The 15102-nt window shown below is 38.8% G+C and overlaps 1 protein-coding gene and 1 long non-coding RNA gene across 4 annotated transcripts; one reads left to right on the top strand and one right to left on the bottom strand.

The window, feature by feature from the left end:
* The first annotated feature begins 932 nt into the window (after positions 1–932).
* On the top strand, positions 933–14883 carry LOC144321825 (interferon-gamma-inducible GTPase 10-like). Of its 3 annotated transcripts, none has more exons than XM_077911071.1 (4): positions 933–1284; positions 5004–5165; positions 9925–10055; positions 12129–14883. In XM_077911071.1, the coding sequence occupies exon 4, from the start codon at positions 12149–12151 to the stop codon at positions 13472–13474; it is 1326 nt and encodes a 441-aa protein (XP_077767197.1). In that variant the 5' UTR covers positions 933–1284; positions 5004–5165; positions 9925–10055; positions 12129–12148; the 3' UTR covers positions 13475–14883. The 3 variants fall into 3 exon arrangements, with proteins under 3 accessions (XP_077767197.1, XP_077767198.1, XP_077767200.1); XM_077911072.1 differs by having other exon boundaries at positions 935–1284; positions 9925–10050; XM_077911074.1 differs by lacking the exon at positions 5004–5165 and having other exon boundaries at positions 1082–1284; positions 9925–10050.
* LOC144321837 (uncharacterized) lies at positions 9464–13240 on the bottom strand. Its single transcript, XR_013387344.1, has 2 exons — positions 11090–13240; positions 9464–10668 (listed from the first exon to the last, which is right to left on the bottom strand). It is a non-coding gene; the product is annotated as an uncharacterized LOC144321837 (long non-coding RNA).
* Positions 14884–15102: the final 219 nt, after the last annotated feature.

Genomic DNA, 15102 nt, shown 5'->3' with positions numbered 1-15102 from the left:
TCCCCAGGTTTCAGGGCTCAGTCCTTGAAAGACCACCCTCAGTTCAGTCACCAGCTGCACTTGGAGGAATTCCCTAGGTTACTTGGACCTCCAACTGTCTACAAATTAGGGGGCCCTTATAACCCCCTCAGGCTTGCTAATTGATTAGAATGATTCACACGAGTCAGGAAACTGTTATACTTACGAGTATGGTTTTATTTAAAAGAGTACACATAGGGTGAGGTCTGGGAGGGAGTACACAGTTTCCATCCTCTCTCCATGGAGCCAGAGTGTGCACCCTCCCGGAACATCAATGTAAATATCAATCAAGAAGCCCACTGACCCTCGGTATTTAGAGTTTTTGATTGAGTCTTCATTGCAAAGACATGATTGATCAAATCTTTGGCTCCTTGATGGAGCTCGTCTCCACCTGCCTTCTCCTCAGAGGTCCAGCTGGCCCAAAGTCCCCATCCTCTAAACATGGTTGGTCTTCCTGGTGGCCAGCCACTGACCTGAAGCTACCTTGGATCCCACCTGGAATCAACTCATTAGCATAACAAGGTCAACTTCTTTCACTCAGGAAATTCCCAGGGTTTCTGAAGCTGTGCCAGGAACCAGGGACAAGGACTAGATACACTCTTTATTAGACTTCACCCCCAGGGAGTTTGGGCTGTCCAAGGTTAACGGGGGGTGGGGGTGGGGGTGGGGGGGTGGGCATGAGAGTCATTTTCCAGGACTCAGCCTGTGTTCTCTGATTCCAGATTCAGATTCTGCCTGGCCTGGAGCCTGGGGCCTGGTTAGAGTGTCCTCTTGGGGGTCGCTGAGAAGCCCCCTGCCTGGGATCCTGTGCCTTCCTCTCACTCATGTTGCCAAAACACACAAAATCACTGTCCATGGTGCCTTTCAGTTTCACTTCCTGGCAATGCCTGTGTTTCTCAGAAAAGGAGCCCTCAGAACTTTCCTTTCACTTTCTGTTCCTGGAAATGCAGGGCTCTACAATGTGCTGGCTGCCTCTTTACTATTGGCCAAATTCCTGTGAGGGTGGAACAGAGGCCAGAGATTATTTAAATCCCGCCAGCTCCTCACACACAGTTTAGACATTGCAAGTGACAGCTCTTTTATCTCTGCAGAGTGATCACACCAGCACAAGGGACCTGTTCCAGTGCGAGGCCAGTCTGTGCAGAGGAGTGTTTCTGCCCTGGGCTGCAGGGAGCACTTCATCCAGGCTCTGCATTTCCTGCCCTGCCAGAGGACACATTCAGAGCTCAACCCTGACACCAGAAGTCTCTTTTCTTTCAGGAGCTGGTAAGCAAGAGGCTACTTTGGATTGTGTGGAGATATAAAAATAGAATCATAGATCTGTAGGTCTAAGGGTGGGAGAGACTGGATGCTCCATTTTGGGTGCTGTGGACTTGGTAGACTGAGGGCAGGATGTCTGGTGGATGAAGCAGTTAACTATTTGGGACATTTTCAGAGAGCAGCTTCAGAACACACTTTATTCATAAGAACTGCAGAAGGATCACGTGAATGTCAGGGCTCTCAGTGCATAGAGCCTTTTCCCTAAGAGCTTCTGGATCGGACACTTCCCATCTCTTGCCTAAATACCTTTCCCTGGGGAGATGTTGCATATTAATCTGTTGAAAAAATTCAAATCAATAAATTTTAATGAGCTAATCAGCTTTATTAAATGATTCATGGATTAGGCAGCATCTTATCTAGCAAATAGAAAGGAGATCCATGGGACCCCTGGGTGGCTCAGTGGTTGAGAGTCTGCCTTTGGCTCAGGGCATGATCCCAGTGTCCTGGGATCAAGTCCTACATCAGGCTTCCTGCGTGGAGCCTGCTTCTCCCTCTGCTTATGTCCCTGCTTCTCTCTCTGTGTGTGTCTTTCATGAATAAATAAATAAATAAAATATTAAAAAAAAAAAAGAAAGAAAAGAAAGGAGTTCCATTGAGCTGTAGGAAAGGAAATGTTTTTAAACTAAGAGAAGTAGAGAAAAAGAAAGAAGTCATTAACAATTCCTTTGCCACTGTGAGGGCATCAGCCGTGCAGCAGAGCTTCAAGCTAACTGGAAAACACACACAAAGAACATACTGATAACCAGTGCTAGGTGACACTAGGATAAAGATGAGCTGTGGGTATACAACTGTCTCAGAAGAGGAGGTGTGAAGCCTCTAGGGCAAAAGTAATTTTTCCGGGATAATGGGCCTGACAAGTCAGACATTGCTGGTAGACTGTTTCCACAATTTTATAGAAGTCCCCCCTCCAATGTCTAGCCATAGTTTGAGTCATTTTAAATGCATATGATGGGAGAAGGAATGAAAAAACAACAACAAAAAGGCGCTGCTAGTGAGCCAAGAAAAACAAAGCAGCTGTTTTGGGTTTCCCAAAAAGCCCTGACTGTTCAAGTTACAGCCATTGTTTATCTATCTTATTTTCTCTGGGTCAGAAGCAGAGTGTTGCCATGATAGCCTGACATCAGAATGGCAAAAATCTCTGAGGCAATGAGGGACATTTTTGCAGTAGCAGAATGGATTTTGTCCACATGTGCCACAGTCTTTATAGATTCTTTTGGGGGCTGCCTTCGCATGAATGTCAGCTGGAGCATTTAACTGATATTCTGGGGTAGTTCTTTCAGTGTGAGCCTCAGTTTTGATGACAGCAATTGCAGAAGGTAGGAGAGTAATTACAAGTGATAACATTATACTAGGACATATCAAATTTCCAGGAATTTTACATAATTTCTAGAACATTTATATACCTATACAAATACAACATAAAACACTGGATTTTTTTTTTTGTAGAAAGATCACCACTTACTACCAAAAGTAGATTAAATGCTAAAAGCAAAGAAAATTTGTCCTTTTAATAAATAGGAAACCAAATGCTAATTTTGCACCAGCTTACCTTTGTATTAAAATTTATTCATTCCAATGTCAGTTTGACTATGTATAAACTTCTTTTCCAAAAGTTTCTTTTACACAATCTTTTTAACAAAAAAAAAAAAAGAAAGAATGAAAGAAAGAAAGAAAGAAAGAAAGAAAGAAAGAAAAGAAGGAAGGAAGGAAGGAAGGAAGGTGCATCTGGTCCACATACCTTTAAAAAAAAAAACTTTTCTTTCATTCAGAGAAGTTTCCTTTTTTAATTTTTGTAGCTATAACAAAATATATTAGAGTTCTCAACCCTTAGAAACTTTCATTTTTATTGAAAACGAAGTGGTAAGCATGAGTTAACTGTGTCTTACACCAGCATTTTTTAGATTGGCAAATTTAGAAATATACTTTGTAATTTCAACAAACGTGCTTTTTCTATAGTACAACTTTTCAATAAAGACCTCAAAAAAAGTGTACCAATGGATGTACATTTAACTTTAATTAAGACGTCAAAATTAGAGAAAACTAATTTTAGTAATCAATGTTTCATTATTTATCTTATTTGGAAATGATCTAAATATAGTGAATTTAACTATATTCACTAAATTTCACTAAATATAGTGAATTTAACTTAAATCATTACTTACTCTAACTCAGTAAAATATTAAGGTTTTAGCTTAGATTTCAGAAAGATTTTGGAAACTGTATAGAAGTTTATCCAATTTCTTTTTCTTAAGTAAGCTCCATGTCTAACATGAGGCTTAACCTCATGACTGCAAGATTAAGAGTTGCATGGCCTAAGAAATGAACCATACAGTGGCCCCTACAAGTTGACCTTAATTTTTAAAAAATTAATTTCCACATTTATTCAATATTTTTGTTAACAATTATGTTTAGATTACTCATAAAATGAGTACTCATAAGTCATGAGACATCAAAGTCAATTATTCTGCCAAGTATTTTTATTTTTTATTAAGTTTTTAATTTTAATGCCAGTATAGTTGATATAGACTGTTATATTAGTTTCGGGTATACAATATGGTGATTCAACAGTTCTATACATTACTCAGTGCTCCTCATAGTAAGTGTACTTTTTAATCCCCAACACCTTTTTCATCCATCCTCCACCTACCTCCCACCTGGTTACCATCAGTTTGTTCTCCATAGTTAACAGTCTGTTTCTTGATTTGTCTGTCTCTTTTTCCCCCTTTGCTCATTAGTTTTCTTTCTTACATTCTACATATGAGTAAAATCATATGGTATTTGTCTATGTTTGACTGACATATTTCACTTAGCATTAATACTCTCAAGCTGTATACATGTCATTGCAAAAGGCAAAATTCCATCTTCTTTTTTTAGAGATTTTATTTATTTGAGAGCATGACCTGGGGGGAAGGGAAAAGGGAGAGGGAGAATCAGACTCCCTGCTAAGCAGGGATCCCAAGGTCGGACTTGATCCCAGGACCTGCAGATCATGACCTGAGCCAAAGGCAGACACTTTTAACCAACTGAGGCACCCAGGTACCCCAAGATTTCATTCTTTTTATGGCTAAAAACCATTCTATTACATATATATCACATTTTCTTTATCCACTCATCTATCAATGGACACTCGGGCAGCTTCCATAATTTGGCTATTGAAATAATGCTGCAATAAACAGAGAGGTGCTTGTATCCCTTTGAATTAGTGTTTTTGTATTTTTTGGGTAAAGACCCAGTAGACCAATTACTGAATGGTAGGGTACTTCTATTTTTAACTTTTTGAGGATCCTCCGTACTTTTCTTCCACAATGGCTGCACCAGTTTGCATTCCTACCAAGTGTTCACCATGCTTCCTTTCCCTCCACATCCTTGCCAACACTTCTTGTTTCCTGTGTTGTTCATTTTAGCCATTCTGACATGTGTGTGAGGTGGTATCTCATTGTACTTTTGATTAGCATTTCCCTGATGATGAATGATGTTGAGCACCTTTTCATGTGTGTGTTGGCTTTTTGGATGTCTTTTTTTGGTGATATGTCTGTACATGTCTTCTGTCCATTTTTAAATTATTTGTTTTTTGGGTGTCGAGTTGTATTAATTCTGCATATATTTTGTATAGTAATTCCTTTTTTAAAAAAGGCTTTTCTCAAAAAACATTTTATTTATTTTAGAGAGAAAGTATGGGGATGGGATGGAGAGAGGCAGAGTGAGAAGACAATCTCAAGCTGACTCTGCTGTGCAGGGAGCACAATGCAGGACTTGATGTCATAACCCTGAGATCATGACCTGAACCAAAATCAGGAGTCGGCTGCTTAACCAATTGAGCCATCCAGGTGCTACTTGTATACTAATTCTTTAGCTGATATATCTTTTACAAATATATTCTCTCAATTCATTAGGTTGCTTTCTAGTTTTGTTGTTTCCTTTGCTGTGCAGAGGTTTTTTACTTTCATGTAATCCCAATAGTTATTTTTGTTTTTATTTTCCTTGTTTCAGGAGATCTATCTAGAAAATTGTTGCTATGGCCAATTTCATTTACTGCCTATGCTCTCTTCTAGGATTTTTACGGTTCTAGGTTTCCCATTTATGTCTTTAATCCATTCTGAATTTATTCCTGTGTATGGTATAAGAAAGTGGTTCAGTTTGATTTTTTCATATGTAGCTGTTCAGTTTCCCAACACCGTTTGTTGAAGAGACTATCTTTTTCCAATGGATATCCTTTCCTGCTTTGGCAATGATTAATTGACCATATAATTGTGGATACATCCCTGGGATTTCTATTCGATTCCACTGAACCATATGTCTATTTTTATGCCAATAGCATTCTATATTTTTGTTTTTTATTTAAATTTCAGTTAGTTAATATGCAGTGTACTATTAGTTTCAGGGGTACAGTTTAGTGATTCAACACTTACATACAATACCCGGTGCTCATTACAAGCATACTATTTTGATCAATACAACTTTGTAATATAACTTGATGTCAGGAAATGTGATGTCTCTAGTTTTGTTTTTATTTCTTAAGATTTCTTTGGCTATGTGGGTCTTTTTTTTTTTTTTTTTGTCTCTATACAGATTTTAAAATTGTTTGTTCTGGTTCTGTGAAAATTGCTGCTGGTATTTTGATAGTTTTTGCACTGAATCTGTAGCTCTCGGGTAGTATAGATGTTTTATAATATTCACTCTTCTCACCCATGAGCAAGGAAAGTCTTTCCATTTCTTTTCATTGCCTTATATTTCTTTTGTCAAAGTTTAATAGTTTTCAGAGTACAGGTCTTTCACCTCTTTGGTTAAGTTTATTCCTAGATATTTTACAGTTTCTGTTGCAATTGTAAATGCAATTGTTTTCTTGATTTCTCTTTCTGTGGCTTCTTTATTTTATTTATTTTTTAAAGATTTTATTTATTTATTCATGAGAGACACAGAGAGAGAGGCAGAGACACAGGCAGAGGGAGAAGCAGGCTCCCTGCAGGGAGCCCGACCTGGGCTCAAGCCCTGGGCTGAAAGCAGGCACTAAACCACTAAGCCACCTGCGCTGCCCCCTATGGGCATCTTTATTAGTGTGTAGGAATGCAATATTTCTGCATATTAATTTTGTATCCAGCAAATTTAATGAATCCATTTATCTGTTCTAATTTTTTTTGGTGGAGTCTTTAGGGTTTTCTATATGTAGTATCATATCATCTGCAAATAGTGAATAAGTTTTACTTCTTCCTTACCAATTGGATGGCTTTTATGTCTTTATGTTGTCTGCTATTTCTAGGACTTCCAGTATTGTGTTGAATGTGTGTTGAGAGGGGACATCCTTGTCTTTTTTCTGATCGTATGGGAAATGTCTCAGTTTTTCCCCATCGCGTATGATGTTCCCTGTGGGTATTTATTTATTTATTTATTTATTTGTTTTATTGGAGTTAAATTTGCCAACATATACTATAACATCCAGTGCTCATCCCGTCGAGTGCCCCCCTCAGTGCCCATCACCCAGTCATCCCATCTCCCCTCCCACCTCCCCTTCCACTACCCCTTGTTCCTTTCCCAGAGTTAGGAGTCTCCTCGTGTTTTGTCACCCTCTCTGATTTTTCCCACTCATGTTCTCTCCTTTCCCCTATGATCCCTTTCACTATTTTTTATATTCTCTGTATGAGTGAAACCATATGATGATTGTCCTCCAATTGACTTACTTCACTCAGCATAATATCCTCCAGTTCTATCCACTGTGGGTTTTTCATAACAGACTTTTATTTTCCCATTAGTATGTTCCCATTAGTACTACTTAGGGTTTTTATTACAAATAGATGTTCTACATTGTCAAATGGTCAAATGCTTTTTGAATCTATTGAAATAACACATGCTTTTTATCTTCTCTCTTATTGATAGAATGTATCACATTGATTGTTCTGTGAATATTGAACCACTATGCATCTCACGAATAAATCCCACTATATTGTTCTCCCAAGCTATTAAAAATTTTTTGTAACAGAGAAAGCATCAACTTATTTATTTGACTTTAAGTAAACAAAGGTAGAATAAAAATGTTATTTTTAATGCTTATAAACTCTAAAGACATTTTTATTTTTATTAAACCAACAGTCTTAAATTAGCTTTAATACTGAATATTTTTCCAAATCACATGAACTTGAACAACATTTAATGTAATGTCCATTTTTCTGAGAGTTTTAGAACATTCAATCCTTACAAGTGCCTGCCTCAAACCAACCAAATAGAGCCCTTTTACAATAAAACACTCCATATATATATGGACACACAACAGCAGAGTCCTTGTCATTAGTAATTTTTGTGGAAAAGATTTTAAGATTTTGTTTAACTTAATTAAGAATTAATCTTCAAAAAAAAAAAAAGAATTAATCTTCAGGAGGCTGTGTTAGAGTTTGGGTGCATTTTAGCAGTTGGTATTATAGAAAGGCCTCTTTCCCTTTTTTTCCCCCCTTAGTCTCAGGCAATTATGGGTGTGTTTCTATTTCAAAGACATGATAATGTGTATTACTTTAGGGGGGCAGAGAAAGAATGCAAGTTCCTCCAGGAAAGATTTGGTTTTCTAAGACCAATAACTCACAAGTCCTTTGAAATAAATGGAAAGTTTTCAGGTTGGCAAAAGAATAGGTGAACTTTGAATTGCCTCTAGAGCTGACTTGTATTTATGGTTTCTGTCAAGGCAATTCAGATAGAAGATAACTTAGAATGAGTATTCAAATTAAGGAGGATAGTGGAAAGCATTAACAATTATATCAGTTTTATGGTCTTTTGTATTGGGTACTTCATTTCTTTTTTTATCAGCTTTTAGTAGTGACACTTTCAATGAAGCTATTTTGGAATTTTGAAGCTTTTGCTTTTAAGTGCACTTCTCAAGTTATCTTTATTTTAATGTATATTTTTTATTGGAGTTCGATTTGCCAACATATAGTAAAACACCCAGTGCTCATCCCCCCTTAGTGCCCGTCACCCAGTCATTCCATCCCCCTGCTTACCTCCTCCTCTTCCACTACCCCTTGTTTGTTTCCCAGAGTTAGGAGTCTCTCATCTTATCTAATTGGAGTGTTCCTCATAAAAACAACTATAATTCTAGATTGCAATTCCCCTGAGAGCTGGAAGCAGTTTAGTAGGACCCTTGCCATAAATGGTGTTTAGCCCACATTTCTATCCAGCCATATCTAGTTACAAATAGGGAGTGACTCACAATTTCCTCTGGCCTTACTTTATGGCTACCAACCTGAAAGTCTCCAACCCAATCTGTTAGGGACACAAACAGGATTATAGATTTTTATAGCTTCCGGAACCATAATTATTAGATATAAAATAAGCAATGTGCTAAAGTGTAGAAAAATTAACTCTGGATTTTAAAGATCCCCTTTATTTTTATTTGCTTATTTATATATTTATTTATTAGTTTTCTTTAAATTAAAGCTTTACTTTATGTACACATTAACAGAAACCAACAGCACTGAGGTAGTAGAACTGTGGATATAAGCAAGAACCAAAGAACTAGAGGCTGGGACAAGGATTGAACCGGCAGGCCTCTAAGAATGGGGACTGCAGTATGATGCCACACACATAAAGAACTGTCACTGCCACCAACAGTTCCCAACGTGGAATCTGAGTTCAGAACCAAGGGCTAAATTTAGAAGTTACTGCAGACTGTTCAATAGAGTGTCCTGTACATATCACCACCAATGTCCATCATGGATGAAACCAGCAGGTTCCATTAATGAAGACAGCAGACAGGAAATGGGGAATAGCCTAAGGCAGCAAAGAGCGGTAAATATAGACTGTGGCCTGGAACTGAGGAAGGGATACCAATGTGGACTTGTAGAATGAGCCAAAGACTAAAGACTGGTGCTCTGTCAGAGCCTCTGTGTTGGTGACACAGTGACTCATTAACCCTGAGGTGGAAAGGCAATTTGATCAGGAGTTGTAATGCAAAAAAAAAGAGCAGAACTCAAAGCAAGATGGACTAGCATAGCCCTTGGCAATGTTGAGAAAGACAGTGAACTAAAAAAGACTCATAGAGCCCTACACCTGTGTTTCTTGTTGTCCTCAAATACAGGTCAGAAGCTTACCTAGGATCTAGATACTGACACCAAATCTGTAAAAAAATAAAATTCAACCGAGTATATTCTAGAGGCTTAATGGTTTTATTAAATGGTTTATGAATCAGGCAGCTTCCCACCTATCAAGTATAAAGGAACTCCATCAAACTCCAGAAAAGGAAAAGTTTTGAAATATAGAGAGAAAGCAGAAAAGAACCCATTGTTTTAGCCAATGTTGTCCTCCTAAGGGGAAAGTAGGGAATTTGTCAACATAGTTTTAGTGCTGACCAGGAAACAGCCATGTTGACTGCTGAAAGATCACATCCTTGGAGGTTGAAACTACTGTTAGGTACTAAGTCTTAGTTTACTGACTTGGGGCTTTAACTCAAGTGGCTCCATGATGGCCCTTTTTAGCACATCTCTTCTAGAACTGAAAGTTTTGTGTGTTGGGTCTTTGAGAGAATGAGATGAGAATTGTATGTATATATATGCACATCTAAGGATCACTGACATGGATTTCTCACATTCCCTCCCATTTCTATTCCAGCTGCAGAGGACACACTGCAAGAGGAATATAAGCTCCCAGGGATAGCATTAAAAGTACTCTGCCACTGCTTCCCTTGCATTGCTGTTTCATTAGAAAATAATAACAGAACTTCACAGGGAACATCAGGTGAGGTATGGAAACTTAACAATAGGGCATGGCTTTTGTGTGGTTGAAATTTGCTCATCACACAGAATTTTGTTTTCCACATCTATTTGCCCTCTCAATCCTGTCATTTGGTTTCCTCTGCTGTATTTGTTCTGTTCCTCAGGACCTGTCTCAGAGATTTCATCGCTTTGCTGTGTATTTTTCCCCACATCTTCTGAGAATGCACAGACATGGAACCATATCTGATAGGGCTGAAGTCTCACCTTGTTGGCCCCTTCATAAGGCCCTGATTGTGTATGCCTCTTTCACACTGAGGCTTGCTCATTCTGCTTTGAGTGGTACCTGCTCTCCAAAGGGATGATATTGTTTGCCCTTCACACAGCCAAATGTTGGCCTGCACATGCCACATCCTCAAGATTTCCACTCTACGACATGTGAAGAATATTCCTGCTGAGCAGTCAGAAGTGCTTTTTTTAAAAGTTGCTTCATAGCAATCTTGAAATGTAGATTCCCACCATTCTCTCTTCTAAGGAGAATGTTTGCACTCCCCATTCATATGTATACCAGTCCAGACCTTGTACACTTGCTCTGAATATTTCTTCCCAAATTTGTTTTTGCCATCCTCTCCTGAATTGTAGCCTATGGAATAAAGCGGAAAGGAGAAAAAATAAGTGGGAAATATCAGAAAGGGAGATAGAACATGAAAGACTCCTGACTCTGGGAAATGAACTAGGGGTGGTGGAAGGGGAGGTGGGCGGGGGGTGGGGGTGACTGGGTGGCGGGCACTGAGGTGGGCACTTGACGGGATGAGCACTGGGTGTTATTCTGTATGTTGACAAATTGAACACCAATAAAAAATAAATTTATTAAAAAAATTGTAGCCTATGACTACCAGGAAGCTCCTGGAGGATGTGCCTGATCCCTCACTTTTAGTCTAAGGACACTTCTCTAGCCTATATGCTGCCTAGACATCAGTGCTAACTTGAGGTAACTTGTTTCTTGGTTTAAAAACTCTGCACCCAATCTCTGCAGGGGATAGTATACAAATACTTCACATTACATTTAGTTCTGAGTATATGATTTCTTCTGGTGCCCTATCTCAAGGTACAAGTCTCCAGTGATCAGATAGGTCCAGGATTCCAGAACCAGCTCAGTCTGACTGACAGCAGGAAAAATGACAGAGGGACTTCCTTATCGTGGCTGGCTTCTTACAACATCCCATTCAGCTGCTGCTTCAGTCTTTGCTCATAAGACATTTTCCACCAGTGGCACTTTATATACCAGTCAGTCCTCTAGGTGGTTTATCTCTCCTACTGGTTTCTGTCCCCTATTATACGCAGGCTTGAAGTAGGTGATGGGTGATCTCAGATAGTTGGGGTGGTTCATAAAAATTCCTAGGTGGATAGTCCAACATGCTTTTTTAGAATACGGAAGTCCATTTCACCTACTGTTACTACTCCAGGAAAAATAGAGAGTCCTTTCAACACCTTGTTTCATGAGCCAGCACACTTTCTAGGTAAAAGAAAACACATTTGCAATCATTAAACGTTTCTATCTTTTCATAAAGATACACAGTATCTTTCTGAGAAGGAAAGAAGCCACTCATCTTTATTTAGCTACCTCATATAAGACCCAAAGTCTATGACATGAGGTTGGAAGTTATCAGAAGGGGATTTTCTGGAGGGTCTCACACCACAGGTGGGAAGGGATATGGTGGTGAATATCAGTGCTGTCTTTTAGATTTTCTACCATAAAGAAGTATTATTTTCATAATATTACAAATAAAAAAAACTAAAACAAGATAAAGAAAGGATAATATGGGCAGGAAAGTTTCAGTAGAAGAATCAGGCTTTGAAATTTGTCTGGAAGAATGAAAAGCATCTTAAACAAGAAGGGCTTTCCAACCTAAGGGAAGTGCCTGAACAAGGGCAAACTTTGCATCCAGGTCAGAAGTCCACACAATGCCTGGACAGAAAGAGAAGGGCTCCTGGATACAATGTTGTGGCCAGGACTGATGTTATATCTGTCCCTAATGGCACAGTCAAGCCACCACTTGTTGTACTAACTCTTTTTTCTTCCCTCTTCTCTCCTCCCCATAGTGCCTTTTACTATTCCAGCCATGGGTCAGTCCCCTCCTTCCACACCCTCGAATAGAAATGGTGGTGATTTGGCCTCCAGCTTTGACAAGTTTTTTAAGGAATTCAAGCTGGATAGCAAAATTGTCTCTCAGGAGACCATCAGCACAATTCAATCACATCTGGAGAAAGGGGATCTTCAGAGTGCATTTTCTGCAATCAATGATGCATTGCGAGATATTGACAATGCCCCACTGAACATTGCTGTGACCGGGGAATCTGGGACAGGAAAGTCCAGCTTCATCAATGCCCTGCGGGGCATGGGGCATGATGAAGAAGGGGCTGCCCCCACTGGGCCAGTGGAGACAACTTTTCTCAGAAAGGCCTATAAACACCCAAAGTTTCCCAATGTGACATTTTGGGATCTGCCTGGCATAGGGACCACTAGCTTTCAGCCTCAGGACTATCTGGAGAAAATGGTATTTAGGGAGTATGACTTCTTTATTATCATCTGTGCTACACGCTTCAAAATCAATGATGTGCAACTGGCTACAGCAATTAAAAAAATGAAGAAGAATTTCTACTTTGTCCGATCTAAAGTGGATAGTGATTTATATAATCTAAAAAGAATTAAACCCAGAGAATTCAATAAGGATGAAATCCTGCAAAAGATCCGCAATGACTGTGTGAAACATCTGATGGAGGCCAATATGAGTGATGCTCAGGTCTTCTTAGTCTCCAGCTTTGAGTTATCTGACTATGATTTCCAAAGCCTGGAGACCACCCTTCTGAGGGAGCTCCCTTCCCACAAGCGCCACATCTTCATGCAATACCTGCCGATTGTTACTGAGGCCACCATTGACCGGAAGAGGGATTGCCTGAGACAAAAGGTCTGGCTGGAGGCCATTAAAGCTGGAGCATCAGCCTCCATCCCTTTGGTGGGCTACATCAGTGATAACGATGTGGAAACTTTAAAGGATACTTTAACTCTCTACAGGTCTTACTTTGGATTGGATGATATATCCCTGAAAACCATAGCCAAGGACTTGAATGTGTCCGTGGAGAAACTCAAGGCAAACCTTATGTTTCCCCATTTGCTATCAGTTGAAAAGTACGATGAACCATTAGGGGAAAAACTGTTGAAATATGTGGAAAAATTCTGCTCTGTTAGTGGAGGACCCATTGCTGCTGGTATTTACTTTAGGAAGATTTACTATTTGAAAAATTATTTCCTTGACACCGTGGTGAGTGATGCAAAAGTTCTCCTTAAAAAGGAAGAGATTTTTAAGGACCCTGTGGACTCTGAGCAAACCTATCTACATACGAATGTTGGAAATGAAAATGGGAAAAGTGACACATCCAGCTCCTGAATTATTCTCAGTGCTGGCATGGCAGTGGTCCCTGGAAAAATGACTTAGGGCTTCCTTCAAACATCTTGACCCACTGCCCTCAAGGTGTATCACAGGCATCTCCATAATTCACTCTTGAATAAACCTTGAACTTAGTGACTATTATTTGACAGTGAGAATAATGAGCTCTAAAGAATCCTTCCTTCATATGATCCTTCCTGGGAAAATGAAAGAGAGGGATCTGGAATTTTCTGCTACTGGAGAGAATAACTCTTTGTGTGATGGTTGCTTAATAACCCAGCACTGGAATTTCTACTGACGTAGTAGTAAAAAATGGCTATGCACATAGTGGGTTCTGAAAAATGGATTTTTATATAAATGGGTACATAATACATCTTTGGTGTTCTGACACTCTGTAATGAATCCATACATTCTTTTTCTTAAAGTTTTAATTTAAATTCCAGTTAGGGAACAGACAGTGTAATATTAATTTCAAGTGTATAATATAGTGGTTCAACACCTCCATGTAATACCCAGTGATCATCACAAGTGCACTCCTTAATTTCTACCTCCTGTTTAACCCTTCTTTTCAGTCACTTCCCTTCTGGTAACCATTAGTTTCTTCTCTATAGTTAAGTGTCTCTTTCTTGATTTGCCTTTCTCTGTCTCTCTTTTTTTTCCTCTTTGTTCATTGTTTTGTTTCTTAAATTCCACACATGAATGAAATAATATATGTCTTCACTGACTGACATTCCATTTAACATAATTTTCATCCATGTCATTATAAATGGCAAGATTTCATTCTTCTTTATGGCTGAGTAATATTTCATTATATCTATATCCATGTCTTTATCTATATCTATATATCATATCTTAATCCATTGATCAGTCTGTGGACACGTGGGCTGTTTCCATTGTTTGGCTATTGTAGATAATGCTGCTATAAACATTGGGGTCATATGTCTTTTAATTAGTATTTTTATAATTTTGGGGTATATACCTAGTAAACAATTGCTGGATCATTGGGTGCTTCTATTTTTAACTTTTTGAGGAATCTCTATACTGTTTTTCAGAGTGGCTGCACCAGTTTGCATTTCTACAAATGGTTCAAGGGGATTTCCCCTTTTTCCACATCCTCACCAACACCTGCCATTTTATTGTGTTATGGATTTTAACCATTCTGATGGGTACAGGTTGATATATCATTGCAGATCTGATTTGTATTTCCTTGATACTGTGTGATGTTGAGCATCTTTTCATGGATCTGTTAGCTATCTGGATATATTTTTTAGAAAAATGCCTACTCATGTCTTCTGCCCATGATTAATAAGATTATTTGCTATTTGGATGTTGAGTTTTATATTCTTTATACATTTTGGATACCACCCCTTTATCAGATATGTCATTTGCAAATATATTGTCCCAGTTCAGAGGTTGCGTTTTAGTTTTGTTGATTGTTTCCTTCACTTTGCAGAAGCTTTTTGTTTTGATGAAGTCCCAATAGTTTATTTTTGCTCCCTTGCCTCAGGAGACTCTTCTAGAAAGAAGTTGCCAAAGCCAATATCAGAGAAGTTACTACCTGTGTCCTCTTCTAGGATTTGTATGGTGTCAGGTCTCACATTTGTTAATCCATTTTCCATTTTTTTTTT

Source organism: Canis aureus, chromosome 10 (assembly GCF_053574225.1).
Source record: "Canis aureus isolate CA01 chromosome 10, VMU_Caureus_v.1.0, whole genome shotgun sequence".
Lineage (NCBI taxonomy): Eukaryota > Metazoa > Chordata > Mammalia > Carnivora > Canidae > Canis > Canis aureus.
The sequence above is the reverse complement of the archived record's forward strand: the minus strand, read 5'-3'. Positions and strand labels throughout refer to the sequence as shown.

Coding starts and splice junctions, on each gene's coding strand:
- LOC144321825 (XM_077911071.1), top strand. CDS start 12,149: ATGGGTCAGTCCCCTCCTTCCACACCCTCGAATAGAAATGGTGGTGAT.